The following is a 26,501-nucleotide window of genomic DNA, read 5'->3' as shown; positions in this document are numbered from 1 at the left end:
AGTGTACCTTCCCTCTGCTCAGAACTCCGTAGCAGACGCATTAAGCAGATCAAAGACGCAATCCCACAAGTGGGTGCTTCACAGGGATGTATTTCTGGATGTAGTTTTACCAGTCGGGTACTCCAAAAATGAGATCTCTTTGTCTACACTCTGAACAGACAACTTCCACTTTTGTGCCAGGGTTCCTCACCCTCAGGCTTGGAAGGTGGACACTCTGTCCTTTTCATGGAAGGGGATGTTTCTTTATGCATCCCCCCTTCCCTGTAGTTCAAAAAGTCCTGTGAAATTCTACAGGACAAACCAAAAATCTTGCTAATGACTCAACTTTTGGCCAGGACAGCACTGGTTCCATCTTCTGCAGTTAGTGAAGGGCCATCGCTACAAGTTGCCTCTCCGAATAGGCCTACTCACTCTGGACAAGGGATCTGTGATTCACCCACAACTGTCAACTCTACAATTGACTTTGTGGGTGATCAACCTTTGATTCCTTTCAGGCACCTTATTTCTAAAGATGTGTTTCTGGTTTTGCAGGAGGTCAGGAAACACAATACTAGGAAATCTTACATTCCCCAAGTAGAAAAGATTTTCTATCTGGTGCCAAAAAAGAAATCTTGGCAGGTATTCCTTTAGTGCTTTCTTACCTGTGTGCATACCTCTCAATTTCAAGAAATCTGGACAAAGTCGTATATAAGTGGGACAAAGGCCCAAAAATAGGGAAAATTTTAAAATATTGCTCTTACAAACTTAGTTGATAGAATAGTGGATGTTAGTGTTTCACTGTTGCAGTCATTACATATGGGTTATCTGCTTGCAGGTAGCCGTCAGTCGGCCTGATTATCAAAGTCTTGGGTTCTGCGTCAGTTGCTGTCTCATCTTCCATGACATCAGGTAGTCAGGGGTATAAAGCATGCAGCCGACGCCATTACATCAGCCTTTCTTGCCCTGCAGTGCCCAAAGCAAAAGCAGTTCACAAGTGCCCGGTCGGCTGACTCCTGAAATTTTCATTTTTGAGTTTCAGATCCTAAGTTTTCAAAAATGCTAAGTACCCCGTTGGAGATCCTTTTTCTTGTTCTAAACCAATTTCAGTAAAAGTTAACAATTGTATTACTTGTGGAAAGCAAATACCTCAAAGATTTTCATTCATACTGCATTCCTTGCTTAGGCCCAGGCCATGACGTCCCTTGCTGTCGGTTTTGTGCCTTATTCAATCCTCGAACTATTCGTCTTCTGTTCATTTTCGCTTCTATTTTGGTACTCTGTTCAATTATCCAGAAATGGCTTCGTTAAGCCATCAAACTACTGACATTCTGAAAAAACGTAAGGATTAAGACAGAGAACCACATAGGTCCAAAGCTGCCAAAGATGCTTCTGTTAAGCTAGTCGTCAGTTCGCCGGTACTCAGTGAGGTGCTTTCGCAGCCCCTTATACCCGCTACTTCAGATTCGCAGGCCTCTACTGAGACCCATTTGGAGTCAAGTTTGCCGCGAGATGCTTCTTAGACTATGGAACCTGTGGATGTCTCTACCTTGGATGGGTCTGGAGCCGCTGTGCAGGCACCGGCTTCTGAGGGTGTATTCAGGCCTACTGACTTGCATATTTAAACCAACGCCATCTTCTTCTAGGCCTAAAGCCCAAACCATGCCTAGGAAACAGACACCCAGACTGCATGGTCAGGTGCCTATGCCTAAAAACAAATGCGAATGGCTGAAGACCTTGTTACTTTAATCAAGGGAAGCCAGCCTTCCCCCTCTAAGAGACCTAGGACTGACTTTTCTTGTGATACTTCTGACCAGGATTCTGAAATTTCTGTCTCCTTTGATGACCAGAATTTACCCTCCTCTACGTATGAGGATTCTGATGCAGAGGACTCTTCCCTCTGCTTCTCTCCGTGAGGATTTTTCTTTTGGTGAAACCTTGCATTCTGTTAGGGAGCTTTTTCACTGGGAAAGCCAGGATTGCTCTGATTCTAAAAAGAGGCTTAGAGATTTCTTACTCCTGCCCCAACACAGACCTTTAGCTATCCCTCCTGTTCTGGACATTGTTGATGCCTTTTTGGAATTTAGCCTGTCCCCTGACTCTTTACCTCCTGCTCCTGGAAAACCTGACAGATATTACAGGGTTCCTGATTAAAAATCCTACTGCGGATCCTGAGACCATTTCACAGGGACCCAAGGGCATTAAGGCTACTACTGCCAAAAATCCTACCCCCTGTGATAGAGATTCCAGGGCCCTGGATAGATGGGGTAAGAAGGTATACACCTCTGCAACCTTGGCCATCAGGGCCTTAAATTGCCAGTTTCGTATGTTAAAGTATCAGCAGCTTAGTATTGTATTGCTTAGACAGAAAATGTTAATTCCTGATTGTGCTGAAAATAAGGATTTACAGGAGTTAATGAATTCTGCCGAACAGGTTAGAAAACATACTTTGCAACGTGTTTTTGATTCACTAGAGGCATCTTGCAGGGCTGCTGTCACTGGGTCTGTACATACGAGGCATGCTTGGCTTAAGGAGCAATCTTTGCCAGATCATGTTAAAACTAAATTGCTGGATGCTCCCTTATATCAGGACTGCCTGTTTGGCAACAAAGCAGAAGACGTTATTAAAAAGATGGAGGAAAAAGCTAAATCTATGCAAACTGTAAGATTTCTTACAAGTGCAGCCTCCTAGATTTAGTAGGCATTGGCCCTCAAAAAATTGGTCCTTTCCTGCCTCTTCCAGGTCTTCAGTTCAAACCCAGAACCAGCAGAACACCCAAGCTTCAGTCCCAGGGTACGCACCGGTCTAAGCAGTGGGGGGGGGGGGGCTCCCACTTCCAAATCAGGGAGTAGTAAGACTCCCCCCTATGGTAAGCGGTCTCAATGACTTAACTTTTAAACTTCCAGGCACTTCTCAACGGACTGCTCCTTTAGGGGAAAAGATTGCTCTGCAAGCAAAAAGTTGGGACCTCATTACCCAGGACAAATGGGTTTTAAACATTGTTTCCCAAGAATACAGATTTCACTTCACACGTTACCAACCCTAAACAGTTGGCCAGATCTTACCCCCAAATCAGTGGGCAGAGGCTCAAAAGCATGTACTCTCTCTCTCTCTCTCTCTCTCTTAAGATTAAAGGCTATTCAGACTGTACCAGAAGAGGAAAAAGGACAAGATTTCTACTCAAGACTTTTCCTGGTACCCAGAAAAGACACCTCATGGCGTCCTATCCTGGACCTGTCTATCCTAAACACCTTTTTGGTGATTCCAAAATTCAAGATGCTAAATCTTCACCAATTGCTTCGTATGATAGGCAAGGATGCCTGGTTGGCAACACTGGATTTAAAAAGCCTACCTGCACATCCCAATCAGGGAATCTTGCAGAAAATACCTACACTTCAAAGCAGGCTCCATACATTCAGTTCTCTGCACTGTCCTTTGGCTTACCTACTGTGCCCAGGGTATTCACAAAGTGCCTAGCTCCAGTCATTGCATTTTGCAGGCAAAGAAATATTCAGATATACCCATACTTGGACGATTGTCTACTTCAGGCAGAATGCCAGGACATGCTTCTGAATCATCTGGCATTTGTACAAAAGGTGTTGACTTGTCTGGGGTACAGCATAAATGAAAAGAAATCACATCTGGTACCCTGTCAACAAATTATATTCCTGGGAGCAAGCTTGAACACAACTTCCTAGATGGCTTTCCTCGCGCTAGAAAAACAAATTAATTTGACAACTTACTTCAAACTAGTGGCCACAAAAACTCTGCTATCTGCAAGGCAAATACTGCAACCCTTGGGGTTCATGGCCTCTTGCAGTCTACTAATTCCATATGCAAGACTGCATACGAGGAAACTACAATGATATCTAAAAAAACCTGTGGTGTCAACATTCTCAGGATCTAGAAGTAATGACTCCTATCATACCTTGCCTACGGTTAGAATTCCTTTGGTGGGCAGAGGCCTGCCACCAAAACGAGGGACTACCATTCACTCGACCCCCTGACGCCCAAACCCTAACAGACTCCTCAGACTATGCATGGGGGGCTCACCTGGCAGGCAAGTGCATTCAGGGCAAATGGAACCAAAGTCAAATGCACCTGCATATCAATCCAAAAGATATGTTAGCTGTACAGAATGCTCTGACAGCTTTCAAGGACCACATTCTTCCAGAAAAATTAATGTAAAGATGGGCACCACCACTGTTATGTGGTACATTATCAAGGAAGGGGGTGCCCATTCTTACCCCCTCTGCAGACTAGCCATGGCTCTGTGGAACACAGCCTTGAGCTACCAAGTGCATCTACAGGCTCATTTCATGCTAGGAAAACTAAGTACACTGGCAGACGAACTAAGCAGAAATCTCATGGACCCACACGAGTGGAAACTGGAACCACAGACTTTCAAAATCTTCATCGACAAATGGGGGAGCCCAGATATAGACCTATTTGCCTCCCCCCAGAACTACCAATTGGACAAATTCTGCACAAGGACTCCTCACAAACAAGCTTGGAAAGTGGATGCTCTGTCTTTTTCAGCTGAAAAAAATCTATCAGTTTATGCCTTTCCTCCTCTTCCTCTCCAAAGTACTACTAAAGATCAAACAGGACAAACCAAGGATGATATTGATTGCACCAGACTGGCCACGCCATCACTGGTACCCCCTCTTGCGCAGAGAGTCACAGCTGGCCCCATGGCACCTGCCTCAGACCTCTACCCTGCTGTCTCAGCAGGAGAGCCAGATTCTGCACCCCCAGCTTCAAACCCTGGATCTGGCAGCCTGGCTAATTGCGTAATCTCTCCATTACCATCCCTCAGTAAACAAGTGTTGGATGTCATTTTGGAGGCAAGGAGGCCTAGTACTAGAAAATCTTATGCGGAAAAATAGAAAGATTCTGTGCCTGGAACAAAACTCAAGGGATGGCCATAGCAGCGCCCAATTTACCTAAGATTCTTCAATACTTTACTGAGATGCTTCACAAGGGCCTTTCCTTTTACTCCAAAATTCACACCTCAGCCATTTCATCTCATTACAACACGGAACCACCCCTCTTTTCTCATCCACTGCTCAAGCAGTTCCTCAGAGGGGCCAAAAACTCAAGACCACCCAGTAGAGCCTCAAACTCCAGCCTGGGACCTTAACTTTTGTATTGGAAAAACACTCTTCCTCCTTTTGAGCCAGCTGCAACTGCAGAGTTAATATTCCTTTCTTGGGAAAACAACTTTCCTTTTAGCAATCACTTCAGCAAGAAGGGTATCTGAATTACAGGCCCTTATGGCAGTGGAGCCTTTCATCATCTTTCATGCGGACAGGGTGTCCCTCAGGGCCAATCTCTCTCTCATGCCACAAGGTGGTATCCAGTGTGGCTCTTAATCAGTTCATTCATTTGCCAACCTTCTTTTCTAATCCGCAGATCAAAGGGGAACAGATACTGCACTCCTGAGATGTGCACAGACAACTTAGATTTTACTTGGCAGTACTAAACCTCAAAGGAAATCTGAACTGCTGGTGCCATTTGCTGCAGGGGCAGAGGGGAAGGCTATTTCAAAGCAAACTATTTCTAAATGGATAGGCCATTGCATTCATTTCTGCTATAAGCACCATGGAAAACCTATCCCACCGGGGATTAGACCCCATTCAACCAGGGCTCCATCTACCTCTACAGCCTTTCTCAGAGGTGTCCCTACCAGGGACATCCTAGAAGCAGCTACCTGGAGTTCTGTACATACTTTCACCAAGCATTACTATTTACCCATTTTCTCTAAATCCAGAGCTGGCTTTGCCATTGCAGTCTTGCTGGGCCTTATAGCTGGTCCTCATGCTATCCAACTTCCTCCTCCCATCCTTGGCTTTGGGAATCTGCCCAAATGTAATGACTGCAGTAGTGAAACATGAAGAACATAGTACAGTTGTGTAAGCTTACCATAAATGTAGATGTTTGAGTGTATTCACTGTTGCAGTCCTGGTTACCCTCCCTCCAGCCCCCTGACTTCTTTTGGCTATACCTCTATTTTCCTTTACTATACTTAAAAGCTTTTTGGTGTATTTGCTTGTATAATCTCTGTGTGTGTGTGTGTGTGTGTGTGTGTGTATATATATATATATATATATATATATATATATGTATATATGTATATATGTATATATATATATATATATATATGTGTGTATTTTTTTTAGTGCTTCCCATTAAGGGGGGCACCTGACATCTGGGGCAAGAAAAACTGATGTAATGGCATCGGCTGCATGCTTTATACCCCTGACTACTTGACGTCATGGAAGATGAGACAGCAACCGACGCAGGACCCAAGACTTTGATAATCAGGCCGACTGAGGGCTACCTGCAAGCAGATAACCCAAATATAATGACTGCAACAGTGAATACACTCTAACCTCTACATTTGTGGTAAGTGTACACGACTGTACCTTTTTGCATTAGCATAGATTTTCTGAAGTGTATGAAGTCTGAAACTTCAATGTTTCATTATTTTCTAACTTCAGTCTTTAATGATTTGCCAGAAAACCACAATTTTATGAAAAACAGGCCAAAAATGAGGCAAAAATCTTGACATTCTGCGAAAATCTTGTGCAGTTCAGAGGTATGCCTGTGTAAGTTGCTTAACAGTGGTGCTTCTTATTTACATTCAAGGTCCACTTTTCAGCCTTGTTTGTTTGCTTGTCTTTAATTCCCCCCTTAGCTTCCAGGGTAGAAGTTAAGCTTTTCCTAAAAGACAATCCTACACACAAAACCTCCCGGGAAACCAGTTCCTTCCCTTTGAGATCTCAACCGTATGTTGGAGAAGCTTACTCAGTGCCCTTTTGAGCCAGCAGCCTCTGCTTCTCTAAAGTTTTGCACTTGGAAAGCAGTACCTCTTGTAGCTTTAACCTCTGCTAGAAGGGTCTCTCAGATTCAGGCATTAATGGCTTCACACAAGTTTTTTTTTTTTTTTCACAAGAATAGTGTCTTTGAGAACTAATCCTTCCTTTATATCAAAAGTGGTCATTGAGTTGTCTGAGTCAGTTTATCCAGTACTTTTTTTTCCCTTCTCTTCAGTCTCCTAGTGAGAGGATTCTGCATTCCATGGATGTACATAAACAACTCAGATTCTACCTTGACAAAATCAAGTCTGTTAGGAAATCTGATCAATGTTTTGTCTCTTTTCCTCCTATGATGCTGGGTTTACCTGTTTCTAAGCAAAATATTTCTGCTTGGATCTCTAAGATCGTTGTGTTTTGCTATGATTTTCATGGAAAATCCTTATCCTGTTGTGTTGAGGCCCATGCCACCAGATCAGTTGCATCCTCAGGGGCTTACGTCAAAGGACTGGATGTCCAATCCAATTTGGAAGCTGCTACTTGGTTTTCTCTTCATACTTGTACAAAACATTACAAATTGGATAATATATCCAGATTCAGGGCAGGATTTGCCAGGGCACTCCTGCATGGATTTGTGGAAAATGTTCCTGCTTAGTCATCCTTTCTTCCCTCTCCCAGAGTTCCCTTTCAGCTTTGCGCACTCATATGTACAGAATACTGCAGCACTGAATTAGAAGAACATAGAATAGTTGTGTAAAATAGGGCGGCCGTGGTGGTTAGCGTCATCACCTCACAGCAAGAGGTTCTCTGGTTCGATCCTCGGCTGGGGTGCCTTCTGTGCTGGAGTCTGCATGTCCTCCCTGTGGTCACGTGGGTTTCCTCCGGTTTCCTCCCACATCCCAAAGACATGATGTAGGTGGATTGGACACTCTAAATTGGCCCTAGGTGCGAGTGCATGTGTTGTGTGCCTTCTGTGGAAGGTTGGACACCGGGCTGGCAACTCGACAATGTAAAACTCCATTGCCCATCATGAGCGGACAAGGTGATCCGCTGTGGCGACCTCTAACAAGGAAAAGCCAAAAGAAGAAGAATAGTTGTGTAAAATCTTACCATAACCATAGATGTCCTTCTCTTCTATGTTGCAGTATTCTGTCCCACCCACCTTCCCCCTACATCTTGCTCTTTACTAGGATGACTCTTTTTATACTCCCTGTGGATTTTTGTTCCCTCATGGGGCTACTTTATCCTGAGGATTGTAGATGCGGGCATCCCTTTTATGGCTGATGTTTTCTGTGCCTTTGTGCGACGTCCCACATAGAGACAGTGGCATTAAGCTTTTGTGTACAGGCTGGATTTTGGGTCGTGGAGCGTAATACAACCCATATGTGAACAATACTGCAACATAGAAGAGAAGGACATCTATGATTATGGTAAGATTTTACATAGCTGTTCTTTCTTTGGTGACTGTTCTCTTTTGGGGCAATTGAGTTCTGGGTAGCTGCATCTGTACGTCCCTTTTATGCCCTGTGTTCTATATGGGGAGCTTAAGTATGACATATGGCACATACAAGATCATTAGAATTTCGGTATACTGGCTGAGCGTCGGGCTGCACTGGGAGGGAGACCCCTTCTGTTTAGAATACTACAGCAGTGAAGAGAAAGACTTCTATTGTTATGGTAAGATTTTTCACAACTGTACTTTTTCATGGAAAAATGAGCAAAGGTTCATTGAAGATGGAAGGAGTACTGACCGACTAGAAAGGCTGAAAGGAACCAAATAAGCAAAGGGTCGTCCTGGAGGACCAACTTAACTTCTGCAGGAGCTAAGCTGTCGTCATACTGGGTACGTCTCTTGACTGTAGTTTGTTTTTGTTTGCCTATGTTCAATGTGAAAGTTCAACTGGGTGAAGCCCTTTTCAGTGATGGTCCAGGGAGAAAAGCTCCATATCATAAGTAACATTTGTACTGACTTGGTAATTACGAATGTCTAATAAAAGTGTGTGGTACTAGTATACTAGGACAGTCAATACTAAATATCTTGTCATGTACTTTCTTTAAAAGAATGCAGACAGGTTGGAAACTTTTGATTTGCAGAGATAGCTTAACAAATAGTAATTTAGAAGTTGCAGTTCTGCTATTAACTTGTATGAAAAAATGTACAGTACCCAGTATTTACACTTGCACGTATTTACATGCTACTCTACTCACATTAGAAGCAACTTAGTACCCTTAGTTGTTTTAGACAGTGACATACATACATATGAATTGAAGTAACCTAGCATGGTAAAGTATTTGTTTTGAAAGTGACATTTTTAAACTGCCTTCAAATACATGTGCTTATTTTAATTACCTCATTAGTTATTGATCTTTGAAGGTGCTGCATTTTTTTCATTTGAAATTATTGCGTGTTCGCTATATATGAATTAGAATAATGAAGACATTTTGTATTTTCTAGAAAAATATTGTGCACAGAGACCTGAAATTAGGAAACATGGTGCTAAATAAAAGGTAAGTCATGGTACTTTAATATTCCTATTTCTTTAAATTTCATTATTTAGTTTTACTCCTTTGAAGGCCTTTAAAATTCTTTGATTACAACTTGATGTATAATAAAACGTCTTGCAGTTTGTTTGCAGTAATGCATTGTGATCTGTTGAACTCGTGTACAGAGGTTTATTTGATGTATTGAGCTCCTGTCTTGTTTGGTTGTCAGGGAGAAGAAAATAGAGTAGGATATGTATAATCAAACAAAAACTTAATTGTTCTGTCCTCGGGGGCTGTAGCTCTTTTGAAATATTGAGCTATGCTGCTTAATTTTTTGCAGTTAATATAATAAATCAGTGTACTTTGACTCTTGGGCTGTTGTCATCAGGGGTTTGTTCTTGTGATAGCCACAGTACACTGAGGAGGATTAACTAGTGACTTGTGTACTAAAGGTCACAGATAATGGACTTTCTTGTACTAAAAACATGCAAAACAGTACAGCTGTAAGAAAAGTCCATTATGGATAACTCCTCCTCCTTTTATTCCCAGTCTTTGTTTGGCCTCCACCTCTTCTTCTCCCCTCACTTCTGCCTTTGTCTTTCCTCTTCTGCAGAGCTCCTCTCTCAAGAACTGGCATTACATTGGGTACCTTTCTTTGCTGTATGATGCACGTTTCCTTTTTCACAATTTGCAATCTGACACTCTGCAAAGTGTTCAACTCCTTCCTTCAAAACTCACTCCTCCTGAACATCATTGGACATTTATTGTTCCCACAGATTCTATTTATTTCTAGGGTCCACCTCCAGATGTCCTTCTGTTCCCATGTTTCAGTATTCATAACCTTTGAGTTATCCTCTGCTTAGCTTCCCGAACGTCTGGCCTATAAACAAAAGCTTTAGTCACTGCATGGTACTTGGATGTTGGCCATAGTGTGCGTGGGCCATAAAAGTGATGCCTGTACGTACCTTTCCTCTGAACCTCTCTGCCGCCAGTCGAACATCAGGTGTTCCTGCTGTCTCTATGGATCTTCAGAATTAATATAGTTACCTCGATGGGGCCATTTTTCTCCTCCTCTTTTTGGTCACAGCATGCCTGCTTAGGTTCATGTCATCCAAGAAAGGAAAGCGTAGGTGCGGATTTCAGATCTACCATAAAGATGCCCACGATCTTTGCCTTTTTCTGTCTAGGGCCCAGCAACAACCATAAAACCTGTGCGATTTGTCAGGCCTTCATTCTCAAGACTCTTCACAGTCATCTGCATGCCCTAAACATCTACTTAGAAAACTAGCATCTTGAACATCTGGCTCTGGCGATGGAAGGGGTTGCACGATCAGACCGTTGAGCCTCCAAAAAGAAGGCCGATGTTTCCAGGCCTGCACCTACTGCTGCACCTCTTCCACCTGACGTTTCCCCTGTGGCCGATATTTGCCTGGAAACAGAACCAGCCGAGTGAGGTATAGGTGGGTACCATTCAGGAGGCCGCAGAACCTAGGGCTGAAAGCACGTCTGTGGAGGTTTTGCAGATGTCACGTGCCAACAATTAGGGGGAACGTCTGCTTGCAGCAGACGTCCAGACTGGTCCTTCAGTGCTTTAGTCCAAACCTAGGCCCTCCTTAAGCCCTACTCCATCCAGGCTTACCTCTTTAAAAAGGAAACAAAAGACAAAACATGTCTATTCTCCTTTAGAAAGCCTGCCTGATTGGCAATCTGTCTCTCAAAGCTTATTTAATGCTTTCATGGCCCCCTCCAGTTATCAGAAGTGGGCCTCAGACTGAATATCCTCATTCTCTTGATGCTGAGAACTCTTTAGATTACTCCTCAGAGGACTCCCTTTCCTATGCCCCCCCCCCCCCCCGGTATGCATCCCTGAGGAGGACACTGCTGAGGCAGATTCCCCAGGAGGGGACCTCACATGTGGTGAAACCATCTCTAAAATGAGAGTTTTTTTAAATGAGATTCCACTGAAATGTCTATGAACTCGTACAAATGGACACCCCTTCACCTTCGGCCATCCCTCCAGTTTTTACCAGCCTTTTTGGATGCCTTCAGTGAAGCCTCTCAAAACCCTGATTCTCAACCACCAGTCTAGAAGGCCTGACAGATTCTAGTAGGCCCCAGAAGGGGCCAAATTTCTAATTGAATGCCCAGCTGCAGACTCTGGCACTGTTTCAGTCTCTGCAGACAAATCTTCCAGATTAGTTCCCTCCACCTCTGTCCTTCCCACTAAGGACATTAAAATCATGGAATGCATTGGCAAAAAAGTATACATATCTGCCGCCTTGGCTTTTAGGGCAGTCAGCTACCAGACACAAGTCAAAGTATGCCCTGGCCATTTTGACCCATGTTTCTAACCTCTTGGCTGATCTCCCAGACTCTCCTCCTAAGGCTTAAATTTCCTGCCTTATTTCCTTGTCCTCTCAAGTAGCAAGGCGCTCAATCAGATGCAGCTATGATGCTGCAGAGGCCTCGGCCAGATCTGCAACTTCTGCCTCAGTGCTTAGAAGGTATTCTTGGCTGAGACTCCAAACCCTTCCTGATGGTGTCAGGGCTAAACTTCTGGATACATCCCTGGACAATTCTGCCCCCTTTGGGGCTAAAGTGGCAGAGTTTTTCAAAATTCTCCAGCAAAAAGGGAAGGAATTAAGACTTAAAACATTTGTTTGTGTTCCTAATACCTAAATTCCATAGGAATTATCCCACCAGGACACAGTTCATCAGGAAACATTCTGCTCCTCCCCTTCAGTCTAGGAGCAAAAAGAGCTCCAGGAAACAGTAGCCTCCTTCCAGGCCTGCTCAAACTCCAGTTCAGAAATCTCAGTTTCAGGACAAGGCAGGTAGTCTGCGACTACCTGCCCCCAGATTACATTCCCCTATCCCAAAGACTCTTTCACTGTCTTCCCATCTGGCAAAGCATTACCTCAGACTAGTGGGTTTTGTCCGTTACAGAAATGGGTTACTTCATGACTTGGGTCATTCCTCCCTCCTTAAGAGGCATCCTACAACCACCGAAGGACGAGCTTCCCCTTTTACAGACAGTCTTAGACAGCCTCCTCTCTCAAGGGACTATCCAACTTGTCCCTCTGTCAAAAAAGGGAAAGGGCTTTTACTCCAGACTTTTCCTAGTCCCAAGGAAAGATGGTCCATGGAAACCCATCGTGGATCTCTGTCACCTCAGTCTTTTTCTACAAGTACCCACTTCTCGCATGCTCATGCTCTAGACTTTTTTTTTTCCTTGCTAATGCCTCAGGCTTTCAAAGATGCATATCTACATATTCCCATAAGGCCCAGCCACAGGAAGTATTTACAATTCTCTGTCTGCTCCTTGCATTTTCAGTTCTCTGCCTTGCCCTTTGGGACTGTCTACTGCTCCAAGGGTATTCACCAAGTGTTTGGCTCCAGTGATGGTCTATTGCAGGGTCCAAGGGATTGATATTTTTCAACCTCCTGATCCAGGCAAGTTGTTCCACTTCCCTACAAATCCATCTACAAAGTCATTCTGTCTTGCAGTCCCTGGGGTTCAACATCAATATTCCCCAAGTCCAAACTAAACCCCTCACAGCACCAAGTTTTCCTGGGGTGTAAAATAAGGACATATGTTATGAGGGCATACCTTCCACCCCAAAAGGTGGAAAGTCTGAAGCAATAGTTGTCTGTCCTCCACGACATTGCTATGACAGCGAGACAGTCTCAAACTCCTAGGACATATGGCCTCCACTATACCCATGCTGCCACTGGCAAGACTCCACATGAGAAAACTTCAGTGGTACCTGAGGTCCATATGGACCCAACACTCCCACCCCTTGGACCACAACATTCCTTTCATACCATGCCTAAGGAAGGAGATCTGTTGGTGGTTGGATCAAGTTTCTCTCAACCCAGGACTTCTATTACAACTCATCACCCCAGTCCAGGAGATGTACACAGATGCCTTAGACCAGGGCTAGAGAGCTGCTGTGGGCAGCTTGAAGTGTAAGGCACATGGACAGGTCCATTCAGGTGGGAGCACGTCAACATCAGAGAAATGAGGGCTATCATCCATGCTCTGAGGGCCTTCCAGCACATTCTGAAGCAGGGTCCCCTGAAGTTGTTTACAGACAACACTACAGTTCTCTGGTATGTGAACAAACGGGGGAACAGTCTTACTTGCTATGCAGACTTGCACTCCAGGCCTGGGAATTGGCAGTCCAACACAGTCACTCGGCAGTCCCAACACAGTCACTCTGCAGGCAGTCTATATTCCTTCAGCCCAGAACACTCGGGCAGACACCTTCAACAGGTCCATGTCACAATCCCACGAATGGATGGTACACAGGGATGTGTTGCTGGATATAGTCCACAAGTGGGGTACTCTATAAATCTGTTTGCCTTCCCTCTGAACAGACAACTTCCACTGTTTTGTACAAGGGCACTCAGCCCCCTAGCGAGGGCAATGGACACCTTTTCTATCTCGTCAAAGGGGATGTTTCTCTATGCATTCCCCCCTTCCCACTCCTGAAAAACGTTCTGCTGAAAATTCAGCAGGACAAACCAAAAATCTTGTTGGTAACTCCCTTTTGGCCAAGACAGCATTGGTTTCCCCTCCTCCTGCATTTAGCCAGGAGCAGTCATTACAAGTTACTTCATAGAGTGGACCTGCTTACACAGGGCAAGGAAAATCTAATCCATCCCCACTTAAAATCTCTGACCCTAGCCCTGTGGGAGATGGTTTTGATCCCTTTCAGACACCTTTACACTGAGGAAGTGCTTAATGTCCTGCAGAAGGCCAGGAAACCCAACACTAGGAGATCTTATTTTAAATGGAAAAGATTCTCCATCTGGTGTCTTCAGACAGCTAGACCCATTTCAAGGAGAGGTCCCTTTAGTGCTGTCCTACCTGTGTGAATTGCTGCAATCAGGGCTGGCATATTCTCCTGTGAAGGCCCACCTAGCTGCTATTTCGGCTTGTCTGTCTCTTGACCCTCGTCCTGCCTCCTGACTTCCAGTGAAGTTATTCCTTAAGGGAATGTTGCACCTCAGGCCATCTAGGAGACAGGTTACACCACCATGGGACCTGAACTACATTTTAGAGAAGCTCACTGTTGCCCCTTTTGAACCAGCATCAAAAGCCTTTCTAAAATATTGCACTTGGAAGACTGTGCTGTTGGTGGCCCTGACATCAACTAGGAGAGTGTCAGCTCCAGCCCCTCATGGCCACCCCACCTTTCCTCATTTTCTACAAGGATTGAGTTGATCCTAAGGACCAAACCGTCCTTCATGCCTAAGGTAGTCAATGAGCTGTGACAAATCACGCCACGAATCCTGTATATAACAAATTAACTCTAGCACCTAGGCATAAACCAGTCTTCATGGAGTAAGAAAATAATCACCACATAACACTGATTGATATAGACATCTATATAGATATAGACATCTATATATATATCTATGTATATATATATATATATATATATCTATATATATATATATATATATATATATCTATATCTATATATATATATATATATATATATATATATATATATATATATATATATATATATACATACACATACACATACACACAAACAATTACACTTAATTACATAATTACACAATCAATTATTTAAAAAACTTTTAAAGAAAAACCCTTCAGTTGCACTCATTAGTTAAACCTCCGGGAGACAATGTATTGAACTTTTAAAATATACAGGGTTTCTTTATATAACAATTTTTTTTTTTATATTCCCCTCATCTTTATCTATAACTTGTCCCAAAATACAAGCTGTTAATAAAGAGGAATCATTGTTATGACAGAGATTAAAATGTAGGGCTACAGGACTTGTAACATTTTTATTTTATATATATCCCTAACATGTTCCTGGAGTCGTAAATTAAAAACTCTTTTTGTTTCCCCTGTATAAAACAAATTACAGGGGCATGACAATACATATATTACTGATTTAGTAATACATGAATACGGGCGGCCACGGTCATGCAGCGGTTAGCGTTGCTGCCTCACAGCAAGAGGTTCTCTAATTCGATTCTTGGCTGGAGTGCTTTCTGTGTGGAGTCTGCATGTCCTCCCTGTGGTCGTGTGGGTTTCCTCCGGGTGCTTCAGTTTCCTCCCACATCCCAAAGACCTGCAGTAGGTGGATTGGGCACTCTAAATTGGCCCTAGGTGTGAGTGTGTGCATGTATGTGCCTTCTGTGGAAGGTTGGGCACCGGGCTGGCAACTTGACACCGTAAAACTCCACTGCCAATCATGAGCGGACAGATGATCCGCTGTAGCGACCCCGAACTGGGAAAAGCCGAAAGAAGAAGTAGTAATACACAAATACACAGATGGAACAAAATCTAATACCATTAATTTTTTCAAAAGATTTGACTGTTAGGACAGACTGAACTCCTTCCACAAGGGAAGGTACCACATAAAGCAGGATGTACATTTAATTTATCACCAGGTTGTACAAACATGTTATGTACTAGCAGTTTTCAAGTAAAGTTAAGTACCCCTTTGGGGAAACTTTTTCTTGCTCTAAACCGAAGTCAGTAAAAGTCAGTAATTGTATTTCTTGTGGAAAGCAAATGCCTCACAAAGATTTTAATTCGTACTGTATTCCTTGCCTAGACCCTGACCACGACATACCTCACTGTCGGTTTTGTGCCTTATTTAAGCAACGAAGTATTCGTCGTCGGTATATTTACGCCTCTAAATATTTTGGTACTCTGTTCAATTATCCAGCTATGTCTTTGGTAAGCCATCCGACTACCAACATTCCGAAAAATGCAAAAATACAGACAGCCTAGATCCAAAGCTGCCGATGACGCTTCTAAGCCATTCGCCAGTTCACCGGTACTCAGTGAGGCACTTTAGCAGCCCCTGATACCTGCTACTTCAGATTCGCAGGCCTCAACTGAGACCCATTCGGAGTCCGGTATGCCGTGAGATGCTTCAACTCTGGAACCTGCGGATGTCTCTACCTTGGATGGGTCCGGAGCCGCTGTGCAGGCACCGGCTTCTGAGGGTGTATTCAGCCCTACTGGCTTGCATATTAAACTGACGCCATGTTCTTCTTCAAGGCCTAAAACTCGAACTGTGCCTAGAGAACTAAAAATCCAAAAACGACCACTGGTACTGCAACACTTGTATCAACACCGATTTATTAAAATGAAGCACTTTTCGTCTCCACAGTAGTAGACTTCCTCAGCCTAGAAAACTGACGCCCAGACAGCATGGTTAGGCCTCTATGCCTAAAAAATATAAGAATGGCTGAAGACCTTATTACTTTAATCAGGGGAAGCCAACCTTTCCCCTCTGAGAGATCTAGGACTGAATTTGCTTATAATACTTCTGACCAGGATTCTGAAAGTTCTGTTTCCTCTGATGACCAGGATTTACCCTTATCTACCCATGAGGATTCTGATGCAGTGGACTCTGTTCCCTCTGCTTCCCCCCCAGAGGATTTCTCTTTTTGGTAAAACCCTACATACTCTTAGGGAGCACTTTCACTGGGAAAGCCAGGATTACTCTGATTCTAAAAAGAGGCTTAGGGATTTCTTACTCCTGCCCCAGCACAGGCCTTTAGCTATCCCTCCTGTACTAGACATTGTTGATGATGCCTTTCCTGAATCTAGCTTGGCCCCTGACTCTACCTCCTGCTCCCAGAAAACCTGATGGATATTAAAGGGTTCCTGACTCTCTCAAGTTCCTTTTTAAAATCCTAATGCGGATCCTGAAACCATTTCACAGGGACCCAAGGGCATTAAGGCTACTGCTGCCAGAAATCCTGTCCCCTCTGATAGAGACTCCAGGGCGCTGGATAGATGGGGTAAGAAAGTATACACTTTTGCAACTTTGGCCATTAGGGCCTTAAACTGCCAGTTTCAAAAGTTAAAGTATCAGCAGCATATTATTGGATTGCTTAAACAGAAAAATTATGTTGATTCCTGATTGTGCTGAAAATAAAGATTTGCAGGATTTAATGCATTCTGCTGAACAAGTTGGAAAGCATACTTTGCAATGTGGCTTTGATTCACTAGAGGCATCTTGCAGTGCTGCTGTCACTGGGTCTGTACTTAGAAGGCATGCTTGGCTTAAGGAGCAATCTTTGCCAGACCATGTTCAAGCTAAATTGCTGGATGCTCCCTGGAATCAGGACCGCTTTTTGGCAAAAAAGCAGAAGTTGTTCTTAAACAGATGGAGGAAAAGCTAAATCCGTGCAAACTGTTAGATTTCCTACAAGTACAGCCTCCAAGATTTAGTAGGCATTGGCCCTCTAAGAATTGGTCTTTTCCAGACTCTACCAGGCCTTCAGTCCAAACCCAGAACCAGCAGAACACCCAGACTTCAGTCCCAGGGTGCACACAGAGCTAAGCAGTGGGGGCTCCCACTTCCAAATCGGGGAGTAGTAAGACTACCCCCCCATGGTAAACCATCTCAATGACTTAGCTTTAAAACTTCCAAGCACTTTTCAACTGACTGCTCCTTTAGGGGGAATGATTGCTCTGCAGGCAAAAAACTGGAACAATTACTCAGGACAAATGGGTTTTAAATATAGTTTCCCAAGGATACAGATTTCTATTCCACATGTTACCAACCCCAAATGGTTGGTCAGATCTACCCCCAAATCAGTGGGCAGAGGCTCAAAAGCAAGTACCCCCTCTCTCAAGCATAAAGGCTATTCAAACTGTACCAGAAGAGGAAAAGGGACAAGGTTTCTACTCTTTTCCTGGTACCCAGAAAAGACAACTCATGGCATCCTATCCTGGACCTTTCTATATTAAACACCTGGTGTTTCCAAAATTCAAGATGCTAACTCTTCACCAGTTACTTCCTATGCTAGGCAAAGATGCCTGATTGGCAACACTGGATTTAAAGGAAGCCTACCTGCACATCCCAATCAGGGAGTCTTGCAGAAGATACCTACGCTTCAAACAGGCTACATGCACTGTCAGTTCTCTGCTCTGCCCTTTGGCTTATCTAATGCACCCAGGGTATTCAAAGTGCCTAGTTCTAATCTTTGCATTTTTCAGGCAAAGAAATATTCAAATATACCCATACCTGGACGATTGTCTAATTCAGGCAGAAAGCCAGGACATACTTCTGAATCATCTGGCATTTGTACAAAAGGTGCTAACTTGTCCGGGGTACACCATAAACGAAAAGAAATCACATCTGGTACCCTGTCAACCAATTTTATTCCTGGGAGCAAGCTTGAACACAACTTCCCAGATGGCTTTCCTCACACCAGAGAAACAAAATTCATTTGACAACTTACTTCAAACTAATGGCCACAAAAACCCTGCTGTGTCTGCAAGGCAAATACTGAAAGCCTTGGGGTTCATGGCCTTGTGCATTCTACTAATTCCATATGCAAGACTGCATATGAGGAAACTACAGTGGTATCTAAAAAGTCTATGGTGTCAACATTCTCAGGATCTAGAACCAATGATCCCTATCATACCTTGCCTACAGTTAGAGTTCCTTGGTGGGCAGAGGCGTGCCATAAATGTAGATGCAAGTGTAATGTACTAAATGTAGATGTTACTGTGTATTCACTGTTGCAGTCCTGGTTACCCTCCCTCCAGCCCCCTGACCTCTTTTGGCTATACCTCTTCTCTCCTTTACTATGCTTAAAAGCTTTTTGGTGTATTTGCTTTTTTGTTGGAGGTGTAACCTTGTATATTTATATTTAATTGCTTCCCATTAGGGGGGCACCTGACATCTGGGGCAAGAAAAAATTATTTAATGGCGTCTGCTGCATACTTTATACCCCTGACTACCTGACATCACGGAAGATGAGACGGCAACCGATTGCAGGACCCAAGACTTTTATAATCAGGCCGACTGAGGGCTACTGCAAGCAGATAACCCAAATGTGATGACTGCAACAGTGAATACACGCTAACATCTACATTTATGTTAAGTGTACACAACTGTACTTTGGATGACACAGGACTTTGGCAGCTTTCCTGGGACTGGGGTCTGATTGGGGCTTTCAGTTCTGAGGAAAGGTACGTGCAGTTGTCACTTATGGGCCCACACACCCTACTACCAGCATCACACGTTCCACGTACTTTGCAGTGAATACAGTTTTTGTATACTGGCTGGATGTTTAGGAAGCTAAGCAGAAGATATCCTAAAGGTTATGAATACTGCAACATGAAAGAGAAAGACGTCTATGGTTATGGTAAGATTTTACACCGCTATTCTTTTTTATCTCCTTTACATTATTTAGTACTTCAGTTGCAGTTAGTTTAGATTTTGATTTCCATTTCCTAGTAATTTTTTTTTTACCAAGCTTAATGGTACTGGCTTAAAGACTTGCTGTGTCCACACAATTCAGAGCCCATGTCCCAGCTCAAACAAATCATTTCCTTCCTTAATTGCACTGATTTGCTTTTCCAGCATTTCTGACAAAATATTCTGTAGGGATTTTTTAAAACCTGCCAACTCCATTACATTCCTGCAACACATGTCCGGTTTCAGCCTGCAGTATTTGGTATCTACCGGAGGAAAAAATTTCTCTGAAGTCTGCTTGGGGTATAAAAATACCTTTGCAAACACTTCCAAGCAAAAATCCTAAACTTTCTGGGCTTTGTTCCTCAATTGAGAGCCATATGGATGATTATCTTCATGTTTCACTGTTGCAGTCATTACATTTGGGTTGTCTGTCTGCAGGTAGCCCTCAGCCGGCCTGAATATCAAAGTCTTGGGTCCTGCATCGGATGCTGACTCATCTTCCATGATGTCAGGTAATCAGGGTATAAAGCATGCAGCCAACGCCATTACATCAGTCTTTCTTGCCGCGCGGTGTCCAAAGCAGAAGCAGTTTGCAAGTGCCGGTTGGCCGACTCCTGAAATTTTTGTTTTTGAGCTTCAGAACCGAAGTTTTCAAAAAAAAAAAAAAAAGCTAAGTACCCCGTTGGGGATCCTTTTTCTTGCTCTAAACCAATGTCAGTAAAAGTTAACAATTGTATTACCTGTGGAAAGTAAATACCTCCTAAAGATTTTCATTCGTGCTGCATTCCTTGCTTAGGCCCAGACCACGATGTCCCTCGCTGTTGGTTTTGTGCCTTATTCAATCCTCGGAACTATTCGTCGTTGGTCCATTTTTGCAGCAAACTATTTCGGTACTCTGTTTATCCAGAAGTGGCTTCGGTAAGCCATCTGACTACCGACATTCCGGAAAAACGTAAAGTTAAATACGGAGACCGCGTAGGTCCAAAGCTGCCAATGACGCTTCCGTTAAGCTAGTCGCCAGTTTGCCTGTACTCAGGTGCTTTCCCAGCCCCTGATACCCACTACTTCAGATTTGCAGGCCTCTACTGAGACACATTCGGAGTCCGGTACGCCGTGAGATGCTTCGACTATGGAACCTGCGGATGTCTCTACCTTGAATGGGTCCAGAGCCACTGTTCAGGCACCGGCTTCTGAGGATGTATTCAGGCTTACGGACTTGCATTTCAAACAGATGCCATCGTCTTCGTCAAGGCCTAAAACTCAACCCATGCCTAGAAAACTGACGTCCAAACTGCATGGTCAGGCCAACATGCCTAAAAAACAAATAATGGCTGAAGACCTTATTACCTTTAATTAGTGGAAGCCAGCCTTCTCCCTCTAAGAGACCTAGAATTGATTTTCCTTCGGATTCTTCTGATCAGGATTCTGAAATTTCTGTTTCTTCTGATTACCAGGATTTGCCCTTATCTACTTATGAGGATTCTGATGCAGAGGACTCCATTCCCTCTGCTTCCCCTCCAGAAGATTTTACTTTTGGTGAAACCTTGCACACTCTTACGGAGCATTTCCATTGGGAAAGCCAGGATTACTCTGACACCAAAAAGAGGCTTAGGGAATTCTTACTTCCTCAACACAGACCTTTAGCTATTCCTCCTGTCCTGGACATTGTAGATGATGCCTTCTTGGAATCTAGCCTGACCCCAGACACTGTACCTCTGGCTCCCAGGAAACTTGACCGGTATTAGAGTACCTGACTCTCAAGTTCCTTTTCGAGAATCCCACTGTGGACCCAGAGACCATTTCCCAGGGACCTAAAGGCATTAAGGCTACTACTGCCAAAAATCCTACCCCCTCTGATATTCCAGGGCTTTGGACAGATGGGGGTATGAAGGTATACACTTCTGCTACTTTGGCCATTAGGGCCTTAAACTGCCAGTTTCATATGTTAAAGTATCTGCAACATATGGGACTACTTAAACAGAAAATTATGTTGATTCCTGACTGTGCTGAAAATAAAGAATTACAGGATTTAATGCATTCTGCGGAACAAGTTTGTAAACATGCTTTGCAATGTGGATGTTCTTCATGATGTTCTTCATCTCACATTGCTGCAGTCCTTACACTTGGGTAGTCCGCTGTCCTCTGTCGGCCCGAATATCAAAGTATAAGGCTGACGTCGGTCAAGGCGCATTTGACTGACATCAGGACGTCAGGGTACAAATGCGCATGACCGACGTCATATCCTCAGTCTTTTTTGCCGCATGGTCCGATGCAGAAGCAGCATTGCAAGTGCCGGTTGGCGTTCTGAGATTTTTCGATTTCGAAGTTTCAGACCGAGTTCAAAGTTGGCTAAGTACCCCGTTGGGGAATATTTTAGTTTTTTCTTGCCTCAGTGATTTACCGGATGTCAGAAAAAGTCAATAATTGCATTTCTTGTGGGAAACAGATACCGCATAGGGATTATCATACTTTGTGTATTCCTTGCTTAGGGCCTGAGCACGACGTTGTTGGCTGTCGCTCTTGTGCTAGATTTAATAAACGCACTATCAAGAGGAGGTTGGATTGTGCAAGGTTAGTCTTTGGGAAGCGGTGCAATTATATAATGCCGTCGGATGCTCCGACGCCCGCTTCTTCGAAGAAGCGCAAGGACAAAGCAGTTAAGCCTAGGCTGGAAGAACCGTCTGTACCGGACGCCGGTTCTTTAGAGGTGTCGGTGGAGCCGGTGGCTCCACCGGAGGTTTCTTTGTGTTCCCAGGGTGAGACTTTAGTATTGCAGGATGTGGCCTCTCAGGAGGCAAGTCAAGCTGAGGGGGCTTCTCAGGTTACTATACTCCCCTCCCTTCCTAGGGTGGCTAGGCCCTCTCCTTCTGTTTCTAAGGCTTCTCCCAGGGGCAGGCCAGGTTTAGCTTCAGTTGGTGTTACCCCTAGCTCTTCAGGTACTGTGCCCAAGAAGCATATGCTTAAAATGGCAGAAGATTTGATTACTTTGATTAGAGGTTCTATGCCCCCTCCTGATAAGAGGCCTAGGGTGGAGCCTGAGCTGGGGGGTTTTGAGCAGGCTTCAGCTGTGTCAGAGTCTTCGGCTGAAGACTTGCAGGAGTACTCTCCTTATTCTGATTCTGATGTGGATGATTCTACTCCTTCTGCTTCTCCTCCTGAGGATTTTTCTTTTTCAGAAACTCTTCATTCCATGAGGGAGCATTTTAAGTGGGAAGGTCAGGACTTCTCTGATTCCAGGAAAAGGCTTAGGAATTTTTGTTTTACCCCAGCATAGGCCTTTGGCTATACCTCCTGTTTTGGATGTAGTGGAAGATGTTTTTACAGAGGCTTCTCTTAATCCTGATTCTTTGCCTCCTGCTCCTGTTAAGCCGGATAGGTATTACAGGGTGCCTGAAGCTCATAAGTATCTTTTTAAGGGTCCTAGGGCAGACCCAGAAACTGTTAGCCAGGGGCCTAAAGGTGTTAAGGCTTCTGTTGTTAAGAATCCGGTTCCTGCAGACAAAGAGGCTAGGGCCTTGGATAGATGGGGAAAGAAAGTTTATACTTCTTCCACTCTTGCTATGAGGGCTTTGAATTGCCAGTTTCACATGTTAAAATACCAAAACTATCTCCTTTCACAATTAAAGTCTAAGGTTGATGCTCTGGCAGTAGGTATTGATTGTAAAGAGTTGCAAGATTTAGTACATGTTTCTGAACAGGTGGGTAAGCATTCTTTGCAATGTGGTTTTGATGCTGTACAGGCCTCGTCTAGGGTGGCTGCCACTGGGTCAGTTCTTCGCAGGCACGCCTGGCTAAGGGATCAAAATTTGTCTGAACATGTTAAAACAAGGATTTTAGATGCTCCTTTACAATCTGACGTGTTGTTTGGTCCTCCTGTTGAGGCAGTTTTAAAGAAAATGGAAGACAAAGCTAAGTCTATGCAGACTGTTAAAGATTTTTTGCAGGTTCAGCCTCCAAAGTTTAGCAGAAATTGGCCTGCTAAAGGGTGGACGTATCCTTCTTATGATTCCCAGTCTAGGGGTAGATCTAGACGTGGTAGGGGCAGAGCTCAGGGCTCTTTCAGGCCTAGAACAGGGAGTTCTCCTGCACAGTCTTCAGGTGAGGGCAGGGGTCAGTCCTTTCGTAAACAGACCCAATGACCTACCTTTTCAGCTGCCAGAGCCTTCTCGTCTGGCGGCACCTTTGGGAGGAAGGTTGGCACTTTTCAAAGAAAATTGGAGTTTAATTACCCAAGACAAATGGGTATTGGATATCATACACCAAGGTTACAGGTTTTATTTCCATACCTTGCCTCCTTTCAGAGGCATGCCAGACGTTCCTCCTCAACAAAGAATAGAGGCTCACAAGCAAATTTCTCTGTTACTTCAACTAGGGGCCATACAGCCGGTCCCTATGCCAGAAGTGGGCCTAGGATTTTATTCTCGCCTGTTCCTAGTACCAAAGAAGGGGAACACGTGGAGACCAATTTTGGATCTATCTATCCTCAACACTTATCTGGACATTCCCAAGTTCAAAATGTTGACGTTACAACAGCTTTTGCCTCTGCTGGGCAAAGATCATTGGATGGTAACTTTTCGATCTCAAGGAGGCTTACCTTCATGTTCCTATCAGACTAAGTTGCAGGAAGTATCTGCGTTTTCGAGCTGGGACTTTTCACTATCAGTTCTCTGCATTGCCCTTTGGCTTATCTACTGCGCCCAGAGTGTTCACAAAAGTTCTGGCTCCAGTGATAGCTTTCTTCAGGCTGAAAGGAATACAGATCTATCCTTATTTGGACGATTGCCTGATTCTGGCTCAAGGAAGGGAAGAGCTTCTTCGTCATTTGGAATATGTGATAGCAGTGCTAAGATGCCTAGGGTATTCTGTGAACGAAATAAAGTCCAGTCTAGTACCCTCTCAAGACATGTGCTTTCTGGGTGTGAGACTGAATACAGCATCCCAGATGGCCTTTTTAACCCCGGACAAACAAAAGAGTCTATCCCTTTACTTCCATCAGCTATCTCATCAGTCCGGGCTGACTGCAAGGACAGTCCTTCAAACCTTAGGGTTCATGGCATCTTGTATTCTGGTGCTTCCCAATGCCAAACTGCATATGAGGAAGCTGCAATGGTATCTCAAAAATGTATGGACACAGCACTGCCAGGATCTAGACACTGTCATTCAAATAATACCTTGCATTCAAAAGGAATTTTTGTGGTGGGCTCAGGAATGTCACCTAAACAAGGGACTCTCTGTGACCCGGCCAGAGGCGAGTCAGATTTTAATGACAGATGCCTCAGACAAAGCTTGGGGAGCTCATCTAAATGGAAAGTGGATACAAGACAAGTGGCCTGCCAGACTTCAACATCTACATATCAATCTAAAGGAGATGTTAGCAGTCCAGTTTGCATTAATAGCTTTCAAGGATTTACTTCTTTCAGGGCAGGTGTTGATTCTAACAGACAACACAACTGTCATGTGGTACATCAACAAGCAAGGGGGAACGCATTCTTATCCTCTATGCAGGCAAGCAATGATTTTGTGGGAGATTGCTCTGTTTACAACTCAATCTTCAGGCAAGGTTTCTGCCAGGAGCACAGAACTCCTTAGCAGATGTGTTGAGCAGACGAATTATGGATCCCCACGAGTGGAAATTGGATCCTCATGTGTTTCAGAAATTGACGGTGTCATGGGGAACTCCAGACATAGATCTGTTCGCTTCTCCACTAAACCATCAGCTGCCAAAGTTTTGCACAAAAAGGTTTCATCCCACAGCTTGGAAAGTGGATGCTCTTTCTTTCAATTGGAGCAATCTTCATGTGTATGCCTTTCCACCTCTGCCTCTCCTCCCAAAGGTACTTCTAAAAGTCAGACAGGACAAGCCAAGGATGATTTTAATAGCTCCAGATTGGCCTCGACAGCACTGGTACCCATTACTGAGAAGTCTGGTACGGAAGCCTCCATGGCCTTTGCCTTCGATTCCACACCTGTTGTCACAGGAGGACAGCCATTTGCTCAATGTCAAACTTCACTCTCTTCACCTAACGGCATGGCATATTCTGTTTTGAGCCATAGAGGGTCTCAACTTCCACAACAAGTTTTGAATGTGATTTTGGAAGCTAGAAGGCCTAGTACAAGGAAAGTGTACGCAGATAAATGGAAGAGATTTTTATTTTGGAGTGCAGCAAAAGGTTTTGATGTTTCTGAGCCTAATTTGAGTGTGGCTCTTCAATATCTTACTGAGTTACTGGACAAAGGTTTGTCTTTCTCTTCTATTAAGGTTCATGCTGCAGCAATTTCGGCTCACTATGATTGTGTTCCACCATTGTTTTCTCATCCTTTGTTCAAGCAATTTCTTAGAGGGCAAAGAATATAAGACCCCCGAAGAGCTCCTACTCCTGCTTGGGATCTCAATTTTGTGTTGGAGAAACTCACTCTACAACCTTTTGAGCCTGCAGCTAATGCTGAGTTGAAATATTTATCATGGAAGACTGCTTTTTTGTTGGCAATTACCTCTGCAAGAAGGGTTTCTGAATTGCAGGCCCTTATGGCGGTTGAGCCTTTCTTGATTTTCCATAAGGATAGGGTATCATTACGTACTAATCCTTCCTTTATGCCTAAGGTGGTTTCTAGTGTGGCTTTAAACCAAACTATTCATTTGCCTACTTTTTATGCAAATCCCCAAAATAAAGGGGAAAAGATTTTGCACACTTTAGATGTACACAGGCAGTTGCGTTATTATTTGGACAGAACTAAAGGGTTCAGGCAGTCTCAGCAGTTGTTTGTTTCTTTTGCTTTGAGTTCTCAGGGCAAGCCTGTGTCAAAACAAACTATTTCTAAGTGGATTGGGTTTTGCATTGCTTTCTGTTATTCCCATCATGGCAAGGAGATTCCAGCTGGGATTAGGCCTCATTCCACTAGGGCTACTGCCACATCAACAGCTTTTTTGAGGGGAGTGGCAACCAAGGATATTTTGGAGGCAGCTACTTGGAGTTCAGTGCATACTTTTTCTAGGCATTA

General features: G+C 43.9%; 1 protein-coding gene across 1 annotated transcript in view; it reads left to right on the top strand.

Annotated features, from left to right (window-relative positions):
• STK40 (serine/threonine kinase 40) overlaps positions 1 to 26,501 on the top strand; it is a 1,174,020-nt gene that overhangs the window by 292,002 nt on the left and 855,517 nt on the right. Inside the window, exon 4 of the mRNA XM_044089696.1 lies at positions 9,251 to 9,303. Within this exon, the coding sequence (XP_043945631.1) occupies positions 9,251 to 9,303 (53 nt within the window). The remainder of the gene's footprint in view (positions 1 to 9,250; positions 9,304 to 26,501) is intronic.

The sequence above is a fragment of the Protopterus annectens genome, chromosome 1.part1, assembly GCF_019279795.1.
Source record: "Protopterus annectens isolate FY-2018-M chromosome 1.part1, PAN1.0, whole genome shotgun sequence".
Taxonomy (NCBI): domain Eukaryota; kingdom Metazoa; phylum Chordata; order Ceratodontiformes; family Protopteridae; genus Protopterus; species Protopterus annectens.
Note: the sequence above shows the minus strand (reverse complement) of the source record. Positions and strands in the feature narration are given on the sequence as shown.